This window comes from Chiloscyllium plagiosum, unplaced genomic scaffold, assembly GCF_037043375.1.
Source record: "Chiloscyllium plagiosum isolate Xiang-an unplaced genomic scaffold, Cpla_swu_hap1 HiC_scaffold_5, whole genome shotgun sequence".
In the NCBI taxonomy this organism is placed as follows: Eukaryota; Metazoa; Chordata; class Chondrichthyes; order Orectolobiformes; family Hemiscylliidae; genus Chiloscyllium; species Chiloscyllium plagiosum.
Genome location: NW_028270143.1, coordinates 82,777,497 through 82,798,278, shown reverse-complemented (window position 1 = coordinate 82,798,278; position 20,782 = coordinate 82,777,497). Strand labels below are relative to the sequence as shown.

The 20,782-nt window shown below is 42.0% G+C and overlaps 1 protein-coding gene across 5 annotated transcripts in view; it reads right to left on the bottom strand.

Moving 5' to 3' along the window:
- Positions 1-20,782, bottom strand: part of malrd1 (MAM and LDL receptor class A domain containing 1) — a 449,554-nt gene that overhangs the window by 308,738 nt on the left and 120,034 nt on the right. For all 5 annotated transcript variants that reach the window (XR_015757232.1, XR_015757233.1, XM_043690416.2 and 2 more), the window contains 2 exons: positions 12,763-12,850; positions 1,909-2,088 (listed from right to left, as the gene is read on the bottom strand). Coding sequence is in view for 3 of the 5 variants with exons in the window: in XM_043690416.2 (XP_043546351.2) it covers positions 1,909-2,088; positions 12,763-12,850 (268 nt within the window). In the remaining 2 variants the exon portion in view is untranslated. The remainder of the gene's footprint in view (positions 1-1,908; positions 2,089-12,762; positions 12,851-20,782) is intronic.

Genomic DNA, 20,782 nt, shown 5'->3' with positions numbered 1-20,782 from the left:
TTGAGATTGGAATAATTCTCATTATAAGCATCTGCCTAGTATTCCTAAAAACAAAGGTACTGCAGTGGGGCAGAAGATTCACTCCAAAATATGGGTCAGGCTGGGGACTGTCAGGAGAATAACCTGCACTGTTGGCTGTTGTTCCAGTTTGCGGACACCATCCCCCCCCAACTGGCCCATTTTCCTGGGGGTAGGATTGGCGCAATCCAAAATCTATCCTGCCACACCTGACTGACATCGACCACAGGTGCTGCCTTCTTTGCCAACAGCTGAGGGTGCCCTTCCATCACCACCATCTTGAAAACCAGAGCCATCACCACCGCTTCAAGTCCTGCACTGAGCCCACCAATGTTGAAGTGACCATTCTCCAGCACCATCTCTCACTGCTGGGCCCCACACTTGCTACCGTCAAGAGTTGTCCGAGGGCTTGCTCTCCTAGCATTGGACTCGCTCTCCCTGACAAGCCAACTCCTGCTACTGCTGTCACACGTGCTTGAGGCGTTTCATACCTTGCCAAAGATGCTGAAAAGGTCTCCAAAGAGAAAAAAGAAAGAGAGCAAAAGAAAAAGCAAAAACAAATGCAAAAAAGAAGAAGCAAAAAAAAAAGACACAGCAGACTATCTCTGAGCAAGGAGCACGGATGCAGTGGCATTACTCCACCGCCACCTTATTTGGAACTAATCAATTTGGAATACAGATTAATGTGTTGTTATGGAGTAAACGGTGCAAATTTTGAGCTTGGGCTGAGAAATGTCAAGTAATAACTGTGTCACATGATGTCATGAAATTACCATTTCCAAAGAGAGAGAGAATCTAAACCACTCCTGCTTGATATTCAATCAGATCACCATCACTGAATGTCCCAACATCAAAATCCTGAGCATTATCACGGAACAGAAACCTGACTTGACCAGATCCATAAGTACAGTAGCTATAACAGTTGGTTAAAAGTGAAAATGTTGCACTTTATAACACACTTGCTGCTTTCCAAAAGCATTTGCACTATATACAAGGCACAGTTCAAGAGTGAGATGGAAAATTCTAATTGGCTGAAGATGCTTTGCAACATTCAGGACAAAGCAGCCCAAGCACCCCATCCACCATGTCAAGATAATGCTTTGACCAGAATGGCAGCAATGTATAACACATACACATTGTACTAGAGCAGCTAATGAAAGGTCAATTGACTGCACTTTCAAAATGCTCAAACTCTATTAGCCAGAAGAATAAATGTGTGAATCCCTTCCAGGTATCCCTTCAATAGTTCTATACCACCATGACTCGGAACTATATCACCATTTCTTCACTGTTCCCCAAATGTTTGGGACACCTTTCCTTAATCGAGTTTTAGTAAATGGTATCAATGCTACAAATAAACACACTTGGCAGTCTGTTTCCACAGGTTATGGGGAGAAAGCAGGAAGAGGATGCTGAACTGGATGATCAGCCATGCCACGTTGAATAGTGGAGCAGGATCAAAGGGCTGAATAGCTTAATTCTGCTCCTATTTTTTGTTTCTATGAGTAAGAAATGGAGCTCAAAATAAGAATTATGTTATGCAACAAAAGCAAAAGAAAGTGTACAGGGGATTGCATTTTGCAAAGGAGAATCACAGCTCTGTGTCTGTTTCCAATCCAAATGGATAGCACAAGATTCAAGAAGATGTTTCATCATCCATTTTTTCAAGGACAATAATGAATGGGCAATAACTTCTGGTATAGCTAGTGCTGTTTATTCAATGAATAAACATAAAATAGATATCAACTGACTTCTGTCTCAAAATCATTGCTATCAACATTATCATTTGTCATTTTAGCTGCATTTTCTGAGAATGATATCTGAATGTTGAATTCTCCCAAGTTACATTTCACTAGATAGTTTAAGTTTGGAAAAGTTTTGGATACCTACCGCAGGATAATTCATCTGTCTTATCTGAACAATCATCCCTGAAATCACATTTCTTGATGATGTCAACACACTGCCCATTAGTTTTACAAATAAATTCATTGGCTGTGCAGTTATTAGGTGGAAGTGTCAAAGGTCTCGATGGGCCTGATGGTGTTGTTGGAGCTGCTGCTGGTAAGTCACCTGAAAAGACCCAACAGTTACAATTGATTCTAAAAAAGATTGTTGCATTATCTATTTTAGGAACAAAAGACACCAGCGCACACCATCCTAAACCTCTGCTGAATCCCATCGCTTTTATGGGTACGTACTACATATTTGTTAACTAACTGTTTCTAATATTTTGTTTACCCATCTCAGAACTCAGACCCTGGAATAAGTAACAACTTTAAATCTTCCACAGTCCCCAGTTTTGATCTGTAATTGAGCACTGCTTGGTGAAATGACAACTATGATGTTGTGTATATGAAGCTGATCAGTTTAGAGCTCTTCCTTCTTATTGATAAGCTCATTCTGATATGTGGTCACTCTCATAAATTGATTCTTTTTGGCTCAGTGCACAATTTTCTTTGAATCTCCGTGATACACACTGGGATTGTTTTCACCATTAAAAGTGGGATTTGAATGCAATACAGTTTTCTCTTCTTCTTGCTGCTTCAGCCTGTTCCAACCATTACCCTATAGTTCAAAGTGGGCGATTGAACAACTTAATCTTTTCAAATATCCTCAAGCTGCCTCTGAACATTATTACAATTCAATTATTTTCTATTTTCTTCTGTCCAAATTCTTACCAGGAAATATCATCCTGTATTATTAATTCCACACTAAAGGCAAAAAATTGAATTTTCATTCTGCTATTTAGTGATATCTTGGAAACACATGTTGCAGGCCAGTCCACATGTCACAGTAACTGACAGGAGAAGCCAGAGAAAGCACAAACCTTATTCTCATTCATGACAAAGTCTGAAATTAAATGACATTTGCAAACATTGCAGAGCTGATAAACATTTCCTTGGAAGCATTTTGTTAAATGAGAGATTAGTAAATATTTCTAAACTTGTGCTTTGGAAAAAAAAACAATGAAAACGCTAAGTAGTTTAAAAGATGTTATAATATGCAATGCTCAATGATATTGAATTCATGCATAATTAATGAAGTAGTGTCTTTAAAATTCTGTGACTAGCGAGTTAACAATGAGACACATGAGCCATGTCTCCTTTCCAGGTTTGCAAAATGAAAGTCTATCCTTTTTGCAGCTTCCAAAATGCATAGCCATCTCATGACTTTGGCTGGAGATTTCTCTGTTGTTATGGCTAGCTGAGGTGAAGTTAATCAACTGCTTTCCTTTCTAATCTACCAAGACTTAATGATATTTTTAGCACCTGGCCATGCCTTACATTAACTGAAAAGTAGTTAACTATTTCTCCAAAAATCATTGAGATAATTTCAAGGATTTTGTGAGTGGAAGGTAAAACAATTTTAGTACTCACTAATCCTGTGAAAAGTCATGGAGATGAAGCATCAAACACACACGCAAGTACAGATACAAAGGTACAAAGGTAGTGTCCAATGTAAAGGAGAAGATAAAAAACAATGCTGTTTAAAGTCCTTAGGATGTCTTGAAAGTGTAAGGTGTTAAGCATAAGACCATGTTTTATTAGTATTGTCCTGGAACAGCAGTAAACAGGAATATTGTCAATGTCCTTGAGCTCTCAGTGTTCAGATGTTTCTCCAGTTTTGTCAGAAGTTGCCTTAGAACATAGAACATAGAAGAATACAGCGCAGTACAGGCCCTTTGGCCCTCAATGTTGCGCCGATCCAAGCCCACCTAACCTATACTAACCCACTATCCTCCATATACCTATCCAATGCCCGCTTAAATGCCCATAAAGAGGGAGAGTCCACCACTGCTACTGGCAGGGCATTCCATGAACTTACGGCTCGCTGAGTGAAGAACCTACCCCTAACTTCAGTCCTATATCTACCCCCCCTTAATTTAAAGCTATGCCCCCTTGTAATACCCGACTCCATACGCGGGAAAAGGTTCACACTGTCAACCCTATCTAACCCCCTAATCATCTTGTACACCTCAATCAAGTCACCCCTAAACCTTCTTTTCTCTAATGAAAACAGCCCCAAGTGTCTCAGTCTTTCCTCATACGATCTTCCTTCCATACCAGGCAACATCCTGGTAAACCTCCTCTGCACCCGTTCCAGTGCCTCCACATCCTTCCTATAGTATGGCGACCAAAACTGCACACAATATTCCAGATGCGGCCGCACCAGAGTCTTATACAACTGCATCATGACCTCAGGACTCCGGAACTCAATTCCTCTACCAATAAAAGTCAGTACGCCATATGCCTTCCTCACCGCACTATTTACCTGGGTGGCAACTTTCAGAGATCTGTGTACATGGACACCAAGATCCCTCTGCTCATCCACACTACCAAGTATCCGACCATTAGCCCAGTACCCCATCTTTTTGTTATTCTTCCCAAAGTGAATCACCTCACACTTAGCTACATTGAATTCCATTTGCCACCTTTCTGCCCAGCTCTGCAGCTTCTCTATATCCTGCTGTAACCTGCCACATCCTTCCTCACTGTCAACAACTCCTCCGACTTTCGTATCATCCGCAAACGTGCTCACCCAACCTTCTAACCCCTCTTCCAGGTCATTTAAAAAAATGACAAACAGCAATGGTCCCAAAACAGATCCTTGCGGAACACCGCTAGTGACGGCACTCCATGAAGAAACTTTGCCATCAACTACTACCCTCTGTCTTCTTCCATCCAGCCAATTCCTAATCCAAACCTCCAACTCACCCTCAATGCCATATCTCCGTATTTTCTGCAGTAGCCTACCATGGGGAACCTTATCAAACGCCATATATACCACATCTACCGCTTTCCCCTCATCAACCTCCTTCGTCACCTTTTCAAAGAATTCAATAAGGTTTGTGAGGCACGACCTGCCCTTCACAAAACCATGCTGACTATCCTTGATCACATTATTCCTATCCAGATGTGCATAAATCCTATCCCTTACAATTCTCTCTAAGACTTTGCCCATAACAGAAGTGAGACTCACCGGCCTATAGTTACTAGGGTTATCCCTACTCCCCTTTTTGAACAAGGGAACCACATTTGCTATCCTCCAGTCTTCTGGCACTACTCCTGTAGACAAAGAGGACATAAAAATCAAGGCCAATGGCTCTGCAATCTCCTCCCTTGCTTCCCAGAGAATCCTAGGATAAATGCCATCAGGCCCAGGGGACTTATCTATTTTCACCTTTTCCAGGATTTCCAACACCTCTTCTCTACATACCTCAAAGCCATCCATTCTACTTATTTGTGACTCAGTATTCACATCGACGACAATGCCCTGTTCCTGAGTAAATACTGAAGAAAAGTATTCATTCAGTGTCTCCCCAATCTCTTCCGCCTCCACACGCAACTTCCCACTACTATCCTTGACTGGACCTATTCCTACCCTAGTCATTCTTTTATTCCTAACATACCTATAGAAAGCCTTAGGGTTTTCCCTAATCCTACCGACTAAGGACCTTTCATGTCCCCTCCTTGCTGCTCTTAGCTCTCTCTTCAGGTCCTTCCTGGCTACCCTATAACTCTCAATCGCCCCAATTGAACCTTCACGTCTCATCTTGAGATAGGCCGCCCTCTTCCATTTAACAAGGGATTCCAATTCCTTATTAAACCACGGCTCCCTCGCACGACCCTTTCCTCCCTGCCTGACAGGTACATAATTATCAAGGACACTCAATAGTTGCTCCTTGAACAAGCTCCACATATCATTTACACTCTTGCCTTGGAGTCTACTTTTCCAAGCCACACATTCTAAGTCATGCCTCACCGCATCATAATTTCCCTGACCCCAGCTATAACTCTTGCCCTGTAGTACACACTTATCCCTCTCCATCACGAGAGTAAAAATCACCGAATTATGGTCACTATCCCCAAAGTGCTCACCTACCTCTAATTCTAACACCTGGCCTGGTTCGTTACCCAGAACCAAATCCAGTATGGCCTCACCTCTTGTTGGCCTGTCTACATATTGTGTCAGGAAACTCTCCTGCACACATTGAACAAACACTGACCCATCTAACGAACTTGAGCTATAGCTTTCCCAATCAATATCAGGAAAGTTAAAGTCCCCTATAACAACCACCCTATTACTGTCACTCATCTCCTGAATCACCTTCCCTATCCTTTCTTCAATGATTCTAGGACTATTAGGAGGCCTTGACTCTTTTCAGTGAAACAGAGAGAAAGACAGAAAGCTTTTTCCAGTTCTGCTGTTCCAAATCCATCTCCATTCCTTTGTCAAAAATGCAGGTCATTTGCGTATTCTTATGTCTATGGTCATGGTTACCATGCAGATCACTCCAGGTGAATCTTTCATCTCCAAAATGTGAAATTAATTATACAGGAATAAAGTATAACAGGACATTCCAGTTTTGTCACATCTGACTTTTTTTTTGAGAAAGGCTGAATTTCAGTTCAGACAACTTTGTTTATTCCAATTGGTTTCCTGAAGCTTGGCTCAATCTATGCTCAGGTGAACACTGCGACCATTTTTGAGAACATGGGAACGAAAAGCCATTCAGCCCCTTGACCCTACTCTGCTATGTAATTTGATTATAGCTAATCTCACCCTGGCCTCAACTCTACTTTCCTCCCCACTTCCCATAACCCTTTAAAGCCATTACTACTTCAAAATCTGTCCATCTTCTCCTTAAACTTATCCAGTATTCTGGCATCCACTGCACTCTGGGCTGTGAATTACACATATTTCTGACACTTTGAGAGAAGTAATTCCTCATCTCTGCTTTAAATCTGCCTCCCCATAATCTAAAACCATAACCTTTTGTTCTAGATTGCCCCACAAGGAGCAATACCCACTCTACTGCCACATTTTTAATCGCTTTGAGGATCTTATATACCTCAGTCAGATCTCCTCTCATCCTTTAAAACTCTCATGAGTATTGACCTAACCTGCCCAATCTCCCCTCGTAAGATTAGATTTTCAACTCTGGAGTTAATCTAGTAAACCTTCTCTGAGCTGCCTCCAATGCAATTATACCCTTCCTCAATTAAGGGACCAAAACTGTACACAACATTCCAGATTTTCTTTCCCTACCACGGGGAATTTCAAGACTAGGGAGCAAATTTTAAGGTGAGAAGAGAGAGATTTGAAAAGACGAGGGACAAATGTTTTAGACAGATAGTGATTCGCGTGTGGAATGAACTTCCTGAAGAAGTGGCAGATGTATGCACAGTTACGATGTTTAAAAGACACTTAGATAAGTACATGAATAGGAAAGGATTGTAGGGATATGCTTAGTTTGGGATTGGTTGGGCATGGACTGGTTGGACTGAAGGGTCTGTCTCCATGATGTATGACATTGTGATTCTATGCTATCTTTCCTTTTTAAAACCATCTCAATCCTTGTAAGTTCCAAGTATTAAGACCTTGGATTTACATGGAAGTTAAAAATCGACAGTTCATGTTTTACCACTATCCTGACAGTGTCTCCAAGTGATGGGCCTTATGCAACTTGCAGGATTGGAGGTGGTTGTTTCCTATGTAAATTAAAAAGGCAGTAAACAATAACAAAAAGATCTTCCATATGCAACTTGCAGGATTGGAGGTGGTTGTTTCCTATATAAATTAAAAAGGCAGTAAACAATAACAAAAAGATCTTCCAAGAGACAATAATTCAACAGAAGAGGTAGCCTTTGACTTTTGGCTTTATAAGTACTCTGTTTAATATTGGCTGAGGCATTGTTTTCCTGCATGATTTGGCTCATTGATTACAAACCTTTATTCAACTGCAGGTATTGGTCTGTTTATAGTATGCAAATATTGCCATTTTGTCCTATTCTTTGAGGACCCTGCTGCACCAACCTTTTCCTGTCAACACCTGAAAACCTCTGAATCTTTAAGGAAATCATGCAGAAGCTGACATAGTAAGTTGCCACAGTAGCACAGTTCATCTGCTGCACTCTTCACTCTAACTAATCTTGTGTTCAGTTCTCATATATATATATCAAGCTTACTAGAAGCTCCCAACAATATTTCTAATCTGTTCATCTAACAATCAGTTAATCAGAATCACTCCGAAGGTAATGGTAGAGAGAAGTTCCTTTGACTCGAAGTCTGTTTCTTGGGATGTTACACCAGACATGGTGCCGGGACCCTTGCTGATTGTGGTGTACTTTCAGGATTTAGACTTAATTTTATATGATCAAGAAATCCACAGATGACACAAAAATTGTTTGGGTGCTAAATATTGAGGAGCACAAGGATAATGTCAGGCCCATCACTTGGGCAGGACCATGGCAAATGGAATTGAAAAAGTGTGAGGTAATGCACTTCGGAGGGCGAGCGAGGTAAAGAATTATACTTTGAATGGTTGGGCCCTGGAAAGTACCCGAAATTGGAGGGGCCCTCACAGAGGCAAAAGTGAGGACTGGAGATGCTGGAAACCAGAGTTTAGATTAGAGTGGTGCTGGAAAAGCACAGCAGGTCAGGCAGCATCCGAGAAGCAAGAAAATCAATGTTTCAGGCAAAAGCTCTTCATCAGGAATAGAAGCAGGGAGCCTCCAGGGTAGAGAGAAGGTAGCAAAGAGTATAATAGGTGAATGGGGGTGGGGATGGAGGTGATAGCTCAGAGGGGAGGGTGGAGTGGATAGGTGGGAAGGGAGATAAGCAGGTAGGACAGGTCATGAGGACGGTGCTGAGCTGGAAGTTTGGAACTGGGGAAAGGTGGGGGGAGGGGAAATGAGGAAACTGGTGAAGTCCACTTTGATGCCCTGGTGGTTAGGTCCGTTTGGAGGTGGCTGATGATGCGGTTTATGTGAAGGTTGGTAGGGTGGAAGGTGAGGACCAGGAGGTACTGTGCTTATTACGGTTGGAGGGGTGGGGTTTGAGGGCGGAGGTGTGGGATGTGGATGAGACGCATTGGAGGGAAATTGTGGTCTCTAAAGAAGGAAACCACCTGGTGTGTTCTGTGGTGGAACTGGTCCGCATGGGAGCAGATACGGCGGAGGCGGAGGAAGAGGTGTAATTCAGGTAGCTGTGGGAGTTGGTGGGTATGTAAAAAATGTCACTGTCAAGTTGGTCATCATTAATGGAGATGGAGATGTCCAGGAAGGGGAGAGAGGTGTCAGAGATGGTCCAGATGAATTTAAGGTCGGGGTGGAATGTGTTGGTGAAGTTGATGAATTGCTTAACCTCCTCGCGGGAGCACGAGGTGGCGATGATGCAGTCATCACTGTAGCGGAAGAGGGAGGGGGGAGTGGTGCCGGTGTAACTATGGAAGATGGACTGTTCTACGTAGGCGACAAAGAGACAGGCATAGCTAGGGCCCATACTGGTGCCCATGGCTACTCCTTTGGTCTGGAGGAAGTGGGAGGATTCGAAGGAGAAATTGTTAAGGGTGAGGATCCGATCAGCCAAACGAATGAGTGTGTCAGTGGAAGGGTACTGTTGGGGACATCGGGAGAGGAAGAAATGGAGGGCTTGGAGCTGTGGTCATGGCAGATGGAGGTGTAGAGGGATTGGATGTCCATGGTGAAGATGAGTCGTTGGCGGCTGGGGAAACTGAAGTCTTGGAGGACATGGAAGGCGTGGGTGGTGTCTCCAATGTATGTGGGGAGTCCCTGAACGAGGGGGGATAGGACAGTGTCGAGGTAGGTGGAGATGAGTTCGGTGGGACAGGAGGATGCTGAGATGATGTGTCGCCGGGGTAGTCAGGCTTGTGGATCTTGGGAGGGAGCTGTGGGAGGTAGAATCAGATAGTTTGGGGTTCCCGGATACGAGGTTGGAAGCTTTGGGTGGGAGATCTCCTGAGGTGATGAGGTTCTGTAAGGTCTGGGAGATGATGGTTTGATGATGGGGGGGGTGGGGTCATGGTTGAGGGGGTAGTAGGAGGAGGTATCTTCGAGTTGGCATCTGGCTTCAGTGGTGTAGAGGTCAGTGCACCAAATTACCATTGCACCCCCTTTATCTGCTGGTTTGATGGTGAGTTTGGGATTGGAGTGGAGGGCAGTGCATTGTGAGGGTGAGAGGTTGGAATAGGGGAGGGGGTAGACAAGTTAATGTCTCGCCGGTTGGAAATGAAGAGATCGAGGGCAGGTAATAGGCCAGTGTGAGGTGTCCAGGTGGATGAAGTGGGTGAAGGGGTCCTCGGAAGGTGGGCGGGGGTCCTGATTGTAAAAGTAAGCTCGGAAGCAGAGGCGGCGGAAGTGTTTGACATCATGACGTGTAGTAAATTCATCGATGCGTGGACGGAAGGGGATAAAGATAAGGTTGAGTCAGAAACTCTTCCACCATTTCAGCTGTATTGAGATATTTATTTACATTGCTATAGCTTCCAGGGCTATGGACCAAGAGCTGGAAAATGGGATCAGTGAAGCCAGATCCTTGTTGGCCACAGCAGACATGATGCACTGAATGACCTCCTTTTGTGCTGTAAATATCGATGAGTTAATGGGTGAATCTGAAAAGATTCAAGAGTAGATCCTTCAGTCAATATTTTTGGATGGGAAACTCATAGCTGGGAAACCAGAAGAGGAGAAATGATGAGGTGAAAACTTACAAATGAAAAAGGTATTTTTGCAGTACAAACTCTAAAATTTACAATGAGCATTTTATTTTGTTATTTGTTGGAATGAAAAGCCATGACGGGCCTGGGATTCTCTGTGTAGTCATTGTTATTATGTCATTGATCTTATCCACACTAAAGGATGAGTCAGACAAATAATGACTGAAGTCTTAGCATCATAGAGTTATAGAGTTGTACAGCACGGACAGAGACCCTTGAGTCCAACTCATCCATGTCGACCAGCTATCTTAAAATAATCTAGTCCCACTTGCCAGCAATTGGCCCATATCCCTCTAAACCGTTCCTATCATGTACCCATCTAGATACTTTTTAAGGTCATTCCATACACGCACCACCCTCAGTGTGAAAAGGTTGCCCCTTATGTCCATTTTATAACTTTTCCTTCTCTCCTTAAACCTATGCCCTCTAGTTTTGGACTCCCCTATTCTGGGAAAAAGACCTTGGTTATTCACTTTATCCATTGCCCCACATGATTTTATAAGCCTCTATAAGATCACCCCTCAGCCTCTAACACTCCAGGGAATAAAGTCCTAGCCTATTCAGCTGCTTCCTGTAGCTCAAACTCTCCAACCCCAGCAAATCCCAGTCAATCTTTTCTGAACACTTTCAAGTTTAACAGTATCTTTCCTATAGCAGGGAGACCCGAACTGAATGCAGTCTTCCATAATTGACCTAACCAATGTTGTGTACAGCTGCAACATGGCATCCCAACTCATATACTCAATGCACTGATCAATAAAGACAAGTGTACCACGTGCCTTCTTCACTACCCTGTCTACCCATGATTCCATCTCAAGGAACTATGAACCTGAATTCCAAGGTTCTATGTTTGGCAACACTCCCCAGGAATCAACTACCAAGTGTATAAATCATATCCTGGTTTGCCTTACCAAAATGTAACAACACCTAATTTACCTAAAACAAATGCCATCTGCCACTCCTTGACCCATCTGATCAAGGTCCTGTTGTACACTGAGATAACCTTTTTCACTGTCCACTACACCACCAATTTTGGTGTCATCTGCAAACTTACTAACCATTCTTCCTACATTCACATTCAAATCATTTATATAAATGACAAAAAACAGTGAATCCAGCACCAATGCTTGCATCATACCATGCTCACAGTCCAAAAAAAACCCTCTCCATCACCCTCTGTCTTACTCAATAATAATTGTCAGATCATTATTAGCAAGTAATAGATTGAGTGTGGCTTATACTAAATGAATATATACACAATATTATTGAAGAAATTACCTTAATTTTTCTTTCTAGAATTGCTTCAGCACTGTCATATTGCCTTTTATGGAAGCGTACTGCGCATAAATTGGGTGCCTCATTTATTATATTACAGCAGCGATTGCACTTCAGAAGTACTTTAGTTGGCATAAAGCACTTTAGTACATCCTGTGGTCATGCAAGATGCTATTTAAATGATAGTCTTTTTTTTCTTTCTTTTTCTTGACTTTCTGTGCATTTTACACTAAATCTTGTTTTCTTGTCAATGTCCTATAATTCACATTGACCTTCAGAACACAGATGTCTCCGTTTTGATATTTTCATCCTGCTGCTCAAATGTCTCCGTAGCTTCAGTCCTTCTATTTCTCTTGCAGTCCTCCAAAGCTGGCCTCTGGTACAACCTTTCTTCCTCCACTTCCTCAAGTTGACCTGATGGTAAATTTGAACTCCTTCGTACACTTTTGTACTTCTCCCTTTAATTATCTCTTTTTAAAAGTTGGTTCTGAGACCATCTTAACATCTCTATCTTTGCATAACTATCAATTTTTACCTGATTATACGTACATGAGGCACCTTTGGGTATTTTGTTTACAGTAAAGGTGTTATATAAATGCAAACTGCTTTCTGTTATTTCTTTGGCCTATATAATATATATATTCAAATTATTCCACCTTTTCCAGAAACTGTGCAATACCTACACTTAATTCCTAAGAGCATGAGACATTGAAAGTGTTCGTTCTACCAAATATCACAATTTGGGATATAAATTTCAATCATTAGCCATAAAGTGAGTGATAGCATATTGCTTGCTCCCTTTGGCCACACTGCAGTTACATTTTTTTCTAACATTGCCTTTCAGCTATAAGAGCAACAATATAAAGGACACTAAAAGGAGGTCAAATCCTGAATGTTAATAAATGCTGATGAAACTACTTTTATAATTGAACAATAAATAATATACTCACCATTATAGAACGAACAATCCATAAAGGATAGGTCATCAATTCCAATGTCTCCTCCTAAGTTATCTCCCACAGTTCCTTCCATTAATATCTGTTGCAAAACACACAAACAGAAACATCATCCTCATACTAATCTCAATACCAGGTTATTCATCTTATACTGATACAGGGATGCATTATTCAAACACAATTCCCAGTTATTGCTTTGGAAAGAAATTAGACTGTTCGTGTGACTAGAGGCCAGTGTCCAGAGGCATACCACAGGGATCAGTGCTGGGTCCTTTATTGCTCGTGATAGATATAAATCAGAAATGAGAACACAGAGGGGATGCTAAGTAAGTTTGCAGATGACATGAGGATTGGTCATGTGGTTGATAGTAAGAAAGAAAATGTTTGTTTACAGGAAGGTATAGAGGAATTGGTCAGATGGGCAGACCAGTGGCTGATGGAATTTCACCTTGAAAAGTGTGAAGCTATGCACTTTGAATGAAGTAACAAGATAAGGGAATACAGTACGCAGTGAATGGCGGGACACTAGGAAGCTCTGAGATATACAAAAACCTTTGGGGACTTGCATACAGATTCCTGGAGGGGACAGGACAGGTGAATAGAGTGGTTAAGAAGTCATAGGCACTCTTCTTTTTATCAGACATGGCACAGGTTGTAAGAGCAGGGAGGTTATTTTGTGGCTGTACAAGAGTTTGGTTGGGCCGCAGTTGAAGTACTGTGTACAGCTATGACCACCGCACTGTAACAAGAATGTGACTGCACTGGATAGGTTACAGATGAGATTCACCAGGATTCACCGGGGTTGGAGCATTTCAGTTATGAAGAGAGGCGGGATAGGCTTGGTTTGTCTTCTTAAGAGCAAAGAAAGCTGAAGGGCGACCTGATTAAGATGTTTAAGATCATGAAGGGCATGTTTAGGATGGATAGAAAGCAACTATTCCCCTTAGTTGAAGGGTCAATAACATGCCCCTCATAATCTTATGTATCTCAGTCAGGGTCACCCTTCAGCCTTCTTTGCTCTAAAGAAAACAACCGGAACCCATTTAGCCTACCCTCATTGCTTAAATGCTCCAACCCAGGCAAGATCCTGATGAATGGGACATATCTTTAAGATAAGTGGGAAGAGTTAGGGGGGACTGAAGGAAAATATTTTTCACCCAGAGAATGGTGGGAATCTGAAATGCATTGCCTGGCAGAACAGTATAGCTGGGAAACCTCACAACTTATGAAAGGTATGTAGATGAGTGCTTGAAGTGTTACAACATTCAATGAATATAAATAAGAAATGAAAACATAATCAATATGTAGTTCAATGAATTCTTTTCATTTTCAATCACTTGAAAAAAGAGACCTCGAAAAATTTTGCTGTGCTGCAGCTGTAGTGGCATAAAAAACCCTTTGAGTATGTAAGTCTTCGTTTTCATTAGACTTTTCACTTCCTTCTACAAATGCAAGTGTTTACATACAAACGTGGCATCATTTAAGCACAGTATTACTATTTTCTCTTCCTTCCTATTCTTGGTAATCTCATGACCCTTCATTGAAACACTAAGAGAGAATTAGGTGGCCAAACAGTGTCTAGCCTCTGAAATCATAATTTTGTAAACCTCTATAAGGTCACCGGACGCTCCAGGGAAAACAGCCCCAGCCTATTCAGCCTCTCCCGATAGCTCAAATCCTCCAACCATGGCAACATCCTTGTGAATCTTTTCTGAACCCTTTCAAGTTTCACAACATCTTTCCGATAGGAAGGAGACCAGAATTGCACTCACTAGTCCAACAGTGGTCTAACCAATGTCCTGTGCAGCCGCAACATGACCTCCCAACCCCTGTACTCAATACTCTGACCAATAATAGAAAGCATACCAAACACCTTCTTCACTATCCTATTTATCTGCGACTCCACTTTCAAGGAGGTATGAACCTGCACGCCAAGGTCTCTTTGTTCAGTAACACTCCCTAGGACCTTACCATTAAGTGTATAAGTCATGCTAAGACTTGCTTTCCCAAACTGAAGCACCTCACATTTATCTAAATTAAACTCTATCTGCCACTTCTCAGTCCATTGGCCCATCTGGTCCAGATTCTGTTGTAATCTGTGGTAACCTTCTTCGCTCTCCACAACATCTCCAATTTTGGTGTCATCTGCAAACCTACTAACTGTACCTCTTATGCTCCCATCCAAATCATTTATGTAAATGATGAAAAGTAGAGGACCCAGCACTGATCCTTGTGGCACTCCACTGGTCAAAGGCCTCCAGTCTGAAAAAAAAAACCCTCCACCACCATCCTCTGTCTTCTACCTTTGAGCCAGTTCTGTATCCAAATGGCAAGTTCTCCCTGTATTCAATGAGATCTAACCTTGCTCACCAGTGTTGTAGGAGAAAGTGAGGACCGCAGATGCTGGAGATCAGAGCTGAAAATGTGTTGCTGGAAAAGCGCAGCAGGTCAGGCAGCATCCAAGGAGCAGGAGAATCGAGGTTTTGGGCATGAGCCTGAAGAAGGGCTTATGCCCGAAATGTTGATTCTCCTGCTCCTTGGATGCTGCCTGACCTGCTGCACTTTTCCATCAACACATTTTCAGCTCACCAGTTTCGTTCCAAGAAGAAAACTTGACCAGAACTGCAATAGCATCAATCTCTTAACAACTTGCCTTAATATAGCACCTTCACCATTATAAATATTTTGGATCCTTCACCACAGTGAGATCAAACAAAATTTGACATAAAGGTATGCAAGAACATATAGAAGTATGGCTAATAAATGAGGTCAAGGAAAAGAGACAGAAAGAGATAAAAACTTGAAAAAATTTTCAAGTTCTTATCCCTTTGCCAACAGGGAAGTCCAACCCACAGCATCATAATGTGGTAGTGTTCCCTAGCTTGCAAGCTACTCCAAGCCACTCACCTTTCTGATGTGGAAATATATCAATGTTCTTTCAGTATCTTGGATCAAAGTCTGTAATTCTCTCTCTCATGGCAATGTGGGTATATCTACAGCACATGACTACAGTTGTTCAAAAAGACAGACCACCACCATCTTCTCAAGGGCAACTGGGGAATGAGTAATAAATGACAGCCCAGCCAGCAACACCCATATTCCATCAGTGAATATAAAAAAAAACACCATGGAAATGGAAGGACACAGCTTTTGAATCTAACTCAGCAAGAAGAGGTATTGGTTCTGTGGCACCAATCTGATCCAAATCAGTCTCTGGCTAACTGAACCAATTAACCTGCCAAGCAGTCTGGGCTGCTATGGCAACATATGTTTGTAAATCCTTGTTGTACTAGTGAGTTATGGATAATGATAGTAGGGCCTCTAATTTCTTTCCATTCCTTGGCTGACTATGAAACTCTCCACTCTTATCATATCCCATCAGTAAGAAAATTTACAAATTGATATTTAACCTGTTTGGCCATGTTATATATGTATATTCCTTGACCATGAAGTCTTGGAGTGGGATGTGAATTTGGAGCTTCCAGACCTCTGGAGTTTAGAACCTTGGCAACTAATGGCTGCCAATGGAGGAGAGACTAAAAATCTTTTTCTCTTTCTACAGCATATATCATCCAATTTTAATCCCACTATTATCAATCCTTCCCTTGTTTCATCCCCATCTCATCTCTAATCACTATATTTATTTCTGTCTACAGTCAAAAACTAAACGGCTTCCCTCAAGCTTTATGCTGTCAGTACACCCATCATGCTAAGATGCCTGACCCAATTTCAAATCCTTTCAAGAAGACTTGCATTATGAGTAAAGAAAGGAGGTCTATTGGGTTTAGGACCTGGTTCAAGGAAGAAATGATTTTTCTTTGAAGCTGCCAATTAATAGTCTGGAGGTAGATCACTGGTCTTTTAAAGATCAAGAACAGACTGTCGAAGCCAGAGGGTCAATCAAGGGTCTTTCAGCTTGGGAGTAAGCAGAAACTTGCTATGCCCTGTCAGTCGGCAAAAGGTGTTCTCAAATTAGAGACACTCTTCCTCCAGCTTTGTTAAACCTTTAATTTTAAAATAGACTCATTAACCAGGCCACATTATAGTGGAGGATCTCTCCCACAGGATAGTCTGTGATTGCTGCTGCTCCCAAGCAAACAGTAGTTTCTCCCCTTCTTCCTCACTCCCTTGTCCCCACCCCCCACCCCAACATCCACTGTGCTCAGCATATACACCACCTTCTCCTAGCTCCTATCAACTCTGAAGAATGCTCACTGGACTCAAAATGTTAATTCTGTTTCCTTCTCCACACATGGTGCCAGGCCTGTTGAGTTTCTTCAGCAATGTTTGTTTTTGTTTCAGATTGAGAGATCCCTGTTCTACCCCAAACTGCTGCTCATTGACTACCATCAGGAACCTAAACTGGTCACAGCTCTCTGCAAAGGCTTGACATCCAACTGGAAAATAGGAATCTGCCTTCTTAAATTGGACTCTTAATGAAACTGATCAGCCACCAAGTGTATATGCGTGAGGAACATGTAGACCCTCATCCTTTCTCTATAAAAAAGATTTTGAGGCTAAATGGAGCTTGAGGACAGGCTTAATGGAGAGCGAGGCTACTGTTAGCTTCTGTCCACCTCGGATCTCAATCTCTAGTGGGGGCTTTAAGTTCAGGGAGGGTCATATTGCAAAATCTGATACCAACAGCAGTCACCATCCTGTTGGTAGACAGAGGACATGCACTCATTTGGCTACTTAATATGAGCCCATTGTGTTGACAGGAGTATATTAGCAAGGAAAGAGGATTGGCTAACTAATAGAAGATAGAGAGTTGGGATAAGAGGAACATTTTCTGGGTGGCAACTTTTATCTAGCAGTTTGTCACAGTGCTAGGGCCAGAATGATTTACAATTTATATTAATGATGTGGATGAGGAAAGTTTATGTACTATAGTCAAACTTGCAGATGACACAAAAATAAGTGGGAGGGCAAGTGGTGCAAATGAAACAAAGAGCCTGCAGGTGGATATATGTAGGTTAAGCAACTGGGCAAAAGCTCGACAGATGGAATATAACATGGGAAAATGTGAGATTATGCACTTTGGCAGGAAGAATAGAGGAGCTGAATATTATTTAAATGGATAAAGATAGCAGAAGGACATGGACCATATGTATGTAGGAGTCCTTGTCCACGAGTTTGGGTTCCTGGCAGCTTCTGCATTGATGAGGCGGTCCTAGCGCTGACTCATTGTTACTGCTGCAGTGGAGGCATGTTTAGGTTCCTAGAGCTGTCTGTGTCCAGCACAGATTCATAGAGGCAGTGGCAGAGGTGATTTTGGGCCCAGTGCAAGACATAGCAGCTTCATTATCAGCTGCACTGGTGAACTTGGTCCAAAGCTGACTCCTAGCAGTGGCAGAGTTGAGTTCAGGCCAGGGCGATATGCGGTGGCATTGGTGATGTCTTCATTGGCGGTTTCTGCATTGGCGAGGTCCAGCAAGGACTCATAGTGGTGAGGGCTTCAGTAGACCCAAGATGGCACTGAAAAGTGGGCAACTTTCATTCCAGCAGGGGCAATGCAGTGAAGGTGACTCATGCCGGACCACCAGACTCCACACAGACAGTCACTTGAGGTTGGAATTGAACCTGGGTCCCTGGCGCTGTGAGACAACAGTGCGAACCACTGAGTCACTGTGCCATCTTTCAATTAAACTCCAATATACACAGAACAACAACTGGCAATCTGCTGATGTTATACGAATATGAAAAAGAAGTGGACGTAGGCCATTCAGCCTTGCTCTGCCAATCAATACAATCATAGTTGATCTGTTTATATGTTGAATTCCACATTCCCAACTATCCCTGATAAACTTTGATTCCCCTGTCTAAGAAAAATTTTTCCACCTCTAATTTAAGATAGTTTCAAGATGCGGTGGCTACTGAGCTCATCCACTTCTGCACTTCCCCTCATGATTTTATAGGTCCCCGTACCCATTGTGTTATGGTCATTCCAAGAGGGCTAGTGAAACCTCGCCCAGATCCCACACTCAAAACATCAGGGGAGCAGAAAAGTTTCTGAATGACAGGTTTAAAAGGATATGAAGAAAGAGCAGGAAATAGGGGCAAGTGGATTAAAAACAAAAAATGTTAGAGTTCACAAATGGTCAGGCAGCATCCATGGAAAGAAAGCAAGCAACATTTTGAGTCTAGATGGCTCTTCCTCAGAGCTCAGCTCTGTACACATTCTAGCTTCTGCAGTAAGTTGCCCCTATAGGGGCAAGTGGATGCCTGTTTCAAAGAGTACATGGCCTCCTCATGTCGAATTTCCTGAGTCTTCAATCTCCTTAACTTTCCCCACTCCAATGATGTAACTTTATCTGACATATAGCAGAAACCCTACTGGTTTCTTACACAATTTGGTGCAGCAAAGAGCAGTTCTAAGAACATTCCGAATATCGGTTCCTTTGAAAATTCTATATAAACATACATACGTAGTAACTCCAACCTCTCTGAATTCATCCTCAACTGTGCAATTATATGACAATGTAACTTGAAGCTTTTCTTGTCAAGGTCGTGTTAATTAGTCCTACACACTTTAATTATGTAATTACCAGGAGGGAAAACTCTTAAAAAATGTTATCATACAGGAAATTAGTGATACCTTTGCTTGGTAAAACTGCTCTTAATACAGTAATTTATTGTTCTAAACAGCTTAGTTTAATACTATTGACTTAATTATAGTGCCCTCTCTTCAAAATGTATCATGTAGTTAAGATTTGCCACTCAGGATTGTGACTTTTTATTAATCTCCAATGAGGAATACATTGTCTCACACGCACAAGGAGTTTTAGATGGCATAAAATTGGAATAATTAATTTTGAAGATGTGCTTTGTATAAGTAAGGATACAACATTAATATTGAATGCATGGCAGATACTTAGTTATACAGGCTGCACAATAAATTGCCTGAACCAAGGACAAAACTTAAATGATTCATTACTTCATTTTATTCACTCAGTTAATAATTTCCATAGGAGAAAGTGAGGTCTGCAGATGCTGTTCCAGCAATAAAGTTTCAACTAATAATTTCCATAGCATCATTGAATCATAGAATGTTTACAACACAAAGTGAGACCATTCTACCTATTGTATGCTTGCTGGCTTCCTGCAGGAATAAGTCAGATTGTCCTACTCCTGTACATTTCACCAAAGCCCTGCAAATTACTTCTTTTCATGTGTTCATGACCCTTCAAGGTCATCAAACCAAAATGTAAAATCTTCAGAGATGCGGCCTGACTTGGTAAGTATTTCTCCCAATTTTCTGTTTTATTTCGGATTTCCAGTATCAGCAATATTTGTTCCAATGTTAGCTTTTAAAAAGTGTGTTTTATAGGAAAAGTAGGCTTCTATGGAAGTTTTCACAAGAAGCAGGAAGCATCACTCTTCATGGGGGGTATTGGAAGGATCTAGCGACATGAAAATGTATGAACTGTTACGAGAGTGCTATTCAGACCATAGTACAAAAGATGGCAGGAGGTTATGGCAGTCTGTTTTGTGAAAGACACATGGTGAAGACAGCACTTGCTGCCTATACATAGCTCTGAATGAAAAGACAGTCCCCATAACCTGGGCACTGTTTTGATTCTCCGTTTGTAATGATCCTTTCAATAATATTTACAATCCAAACAAGCTGGGAATATTGTTTATGTGCTGGCTCACAGCACAGTCTGAACCAAATTACAACATTTGTCTGCTCTAAGCAAGAATTCTCAGAGTTTCAAACCCAATGGCTGCTGGATGGACTTCATAGAATCCCTACAGTGCAGATGGAGGCTACTCAGCCCACGCTGACCCACTAAAGAGCATCCCACCCAGACTTGCCTCATTCCTGTAACCCCATATTTAGCCTGGGTAATCCATCAGCCTGTACATCTTTTGAATATGGGAGGAAACTGGTGCACCCAGCAGAAAACCATGCAGGCACAGGGAGAATGTGCACTCTCTACACAAACAGTCACCCAAGACTGGAATCAAACCAAGATTTCTGGTTTTGTGAGGCAGCAATGCTAACCACTGA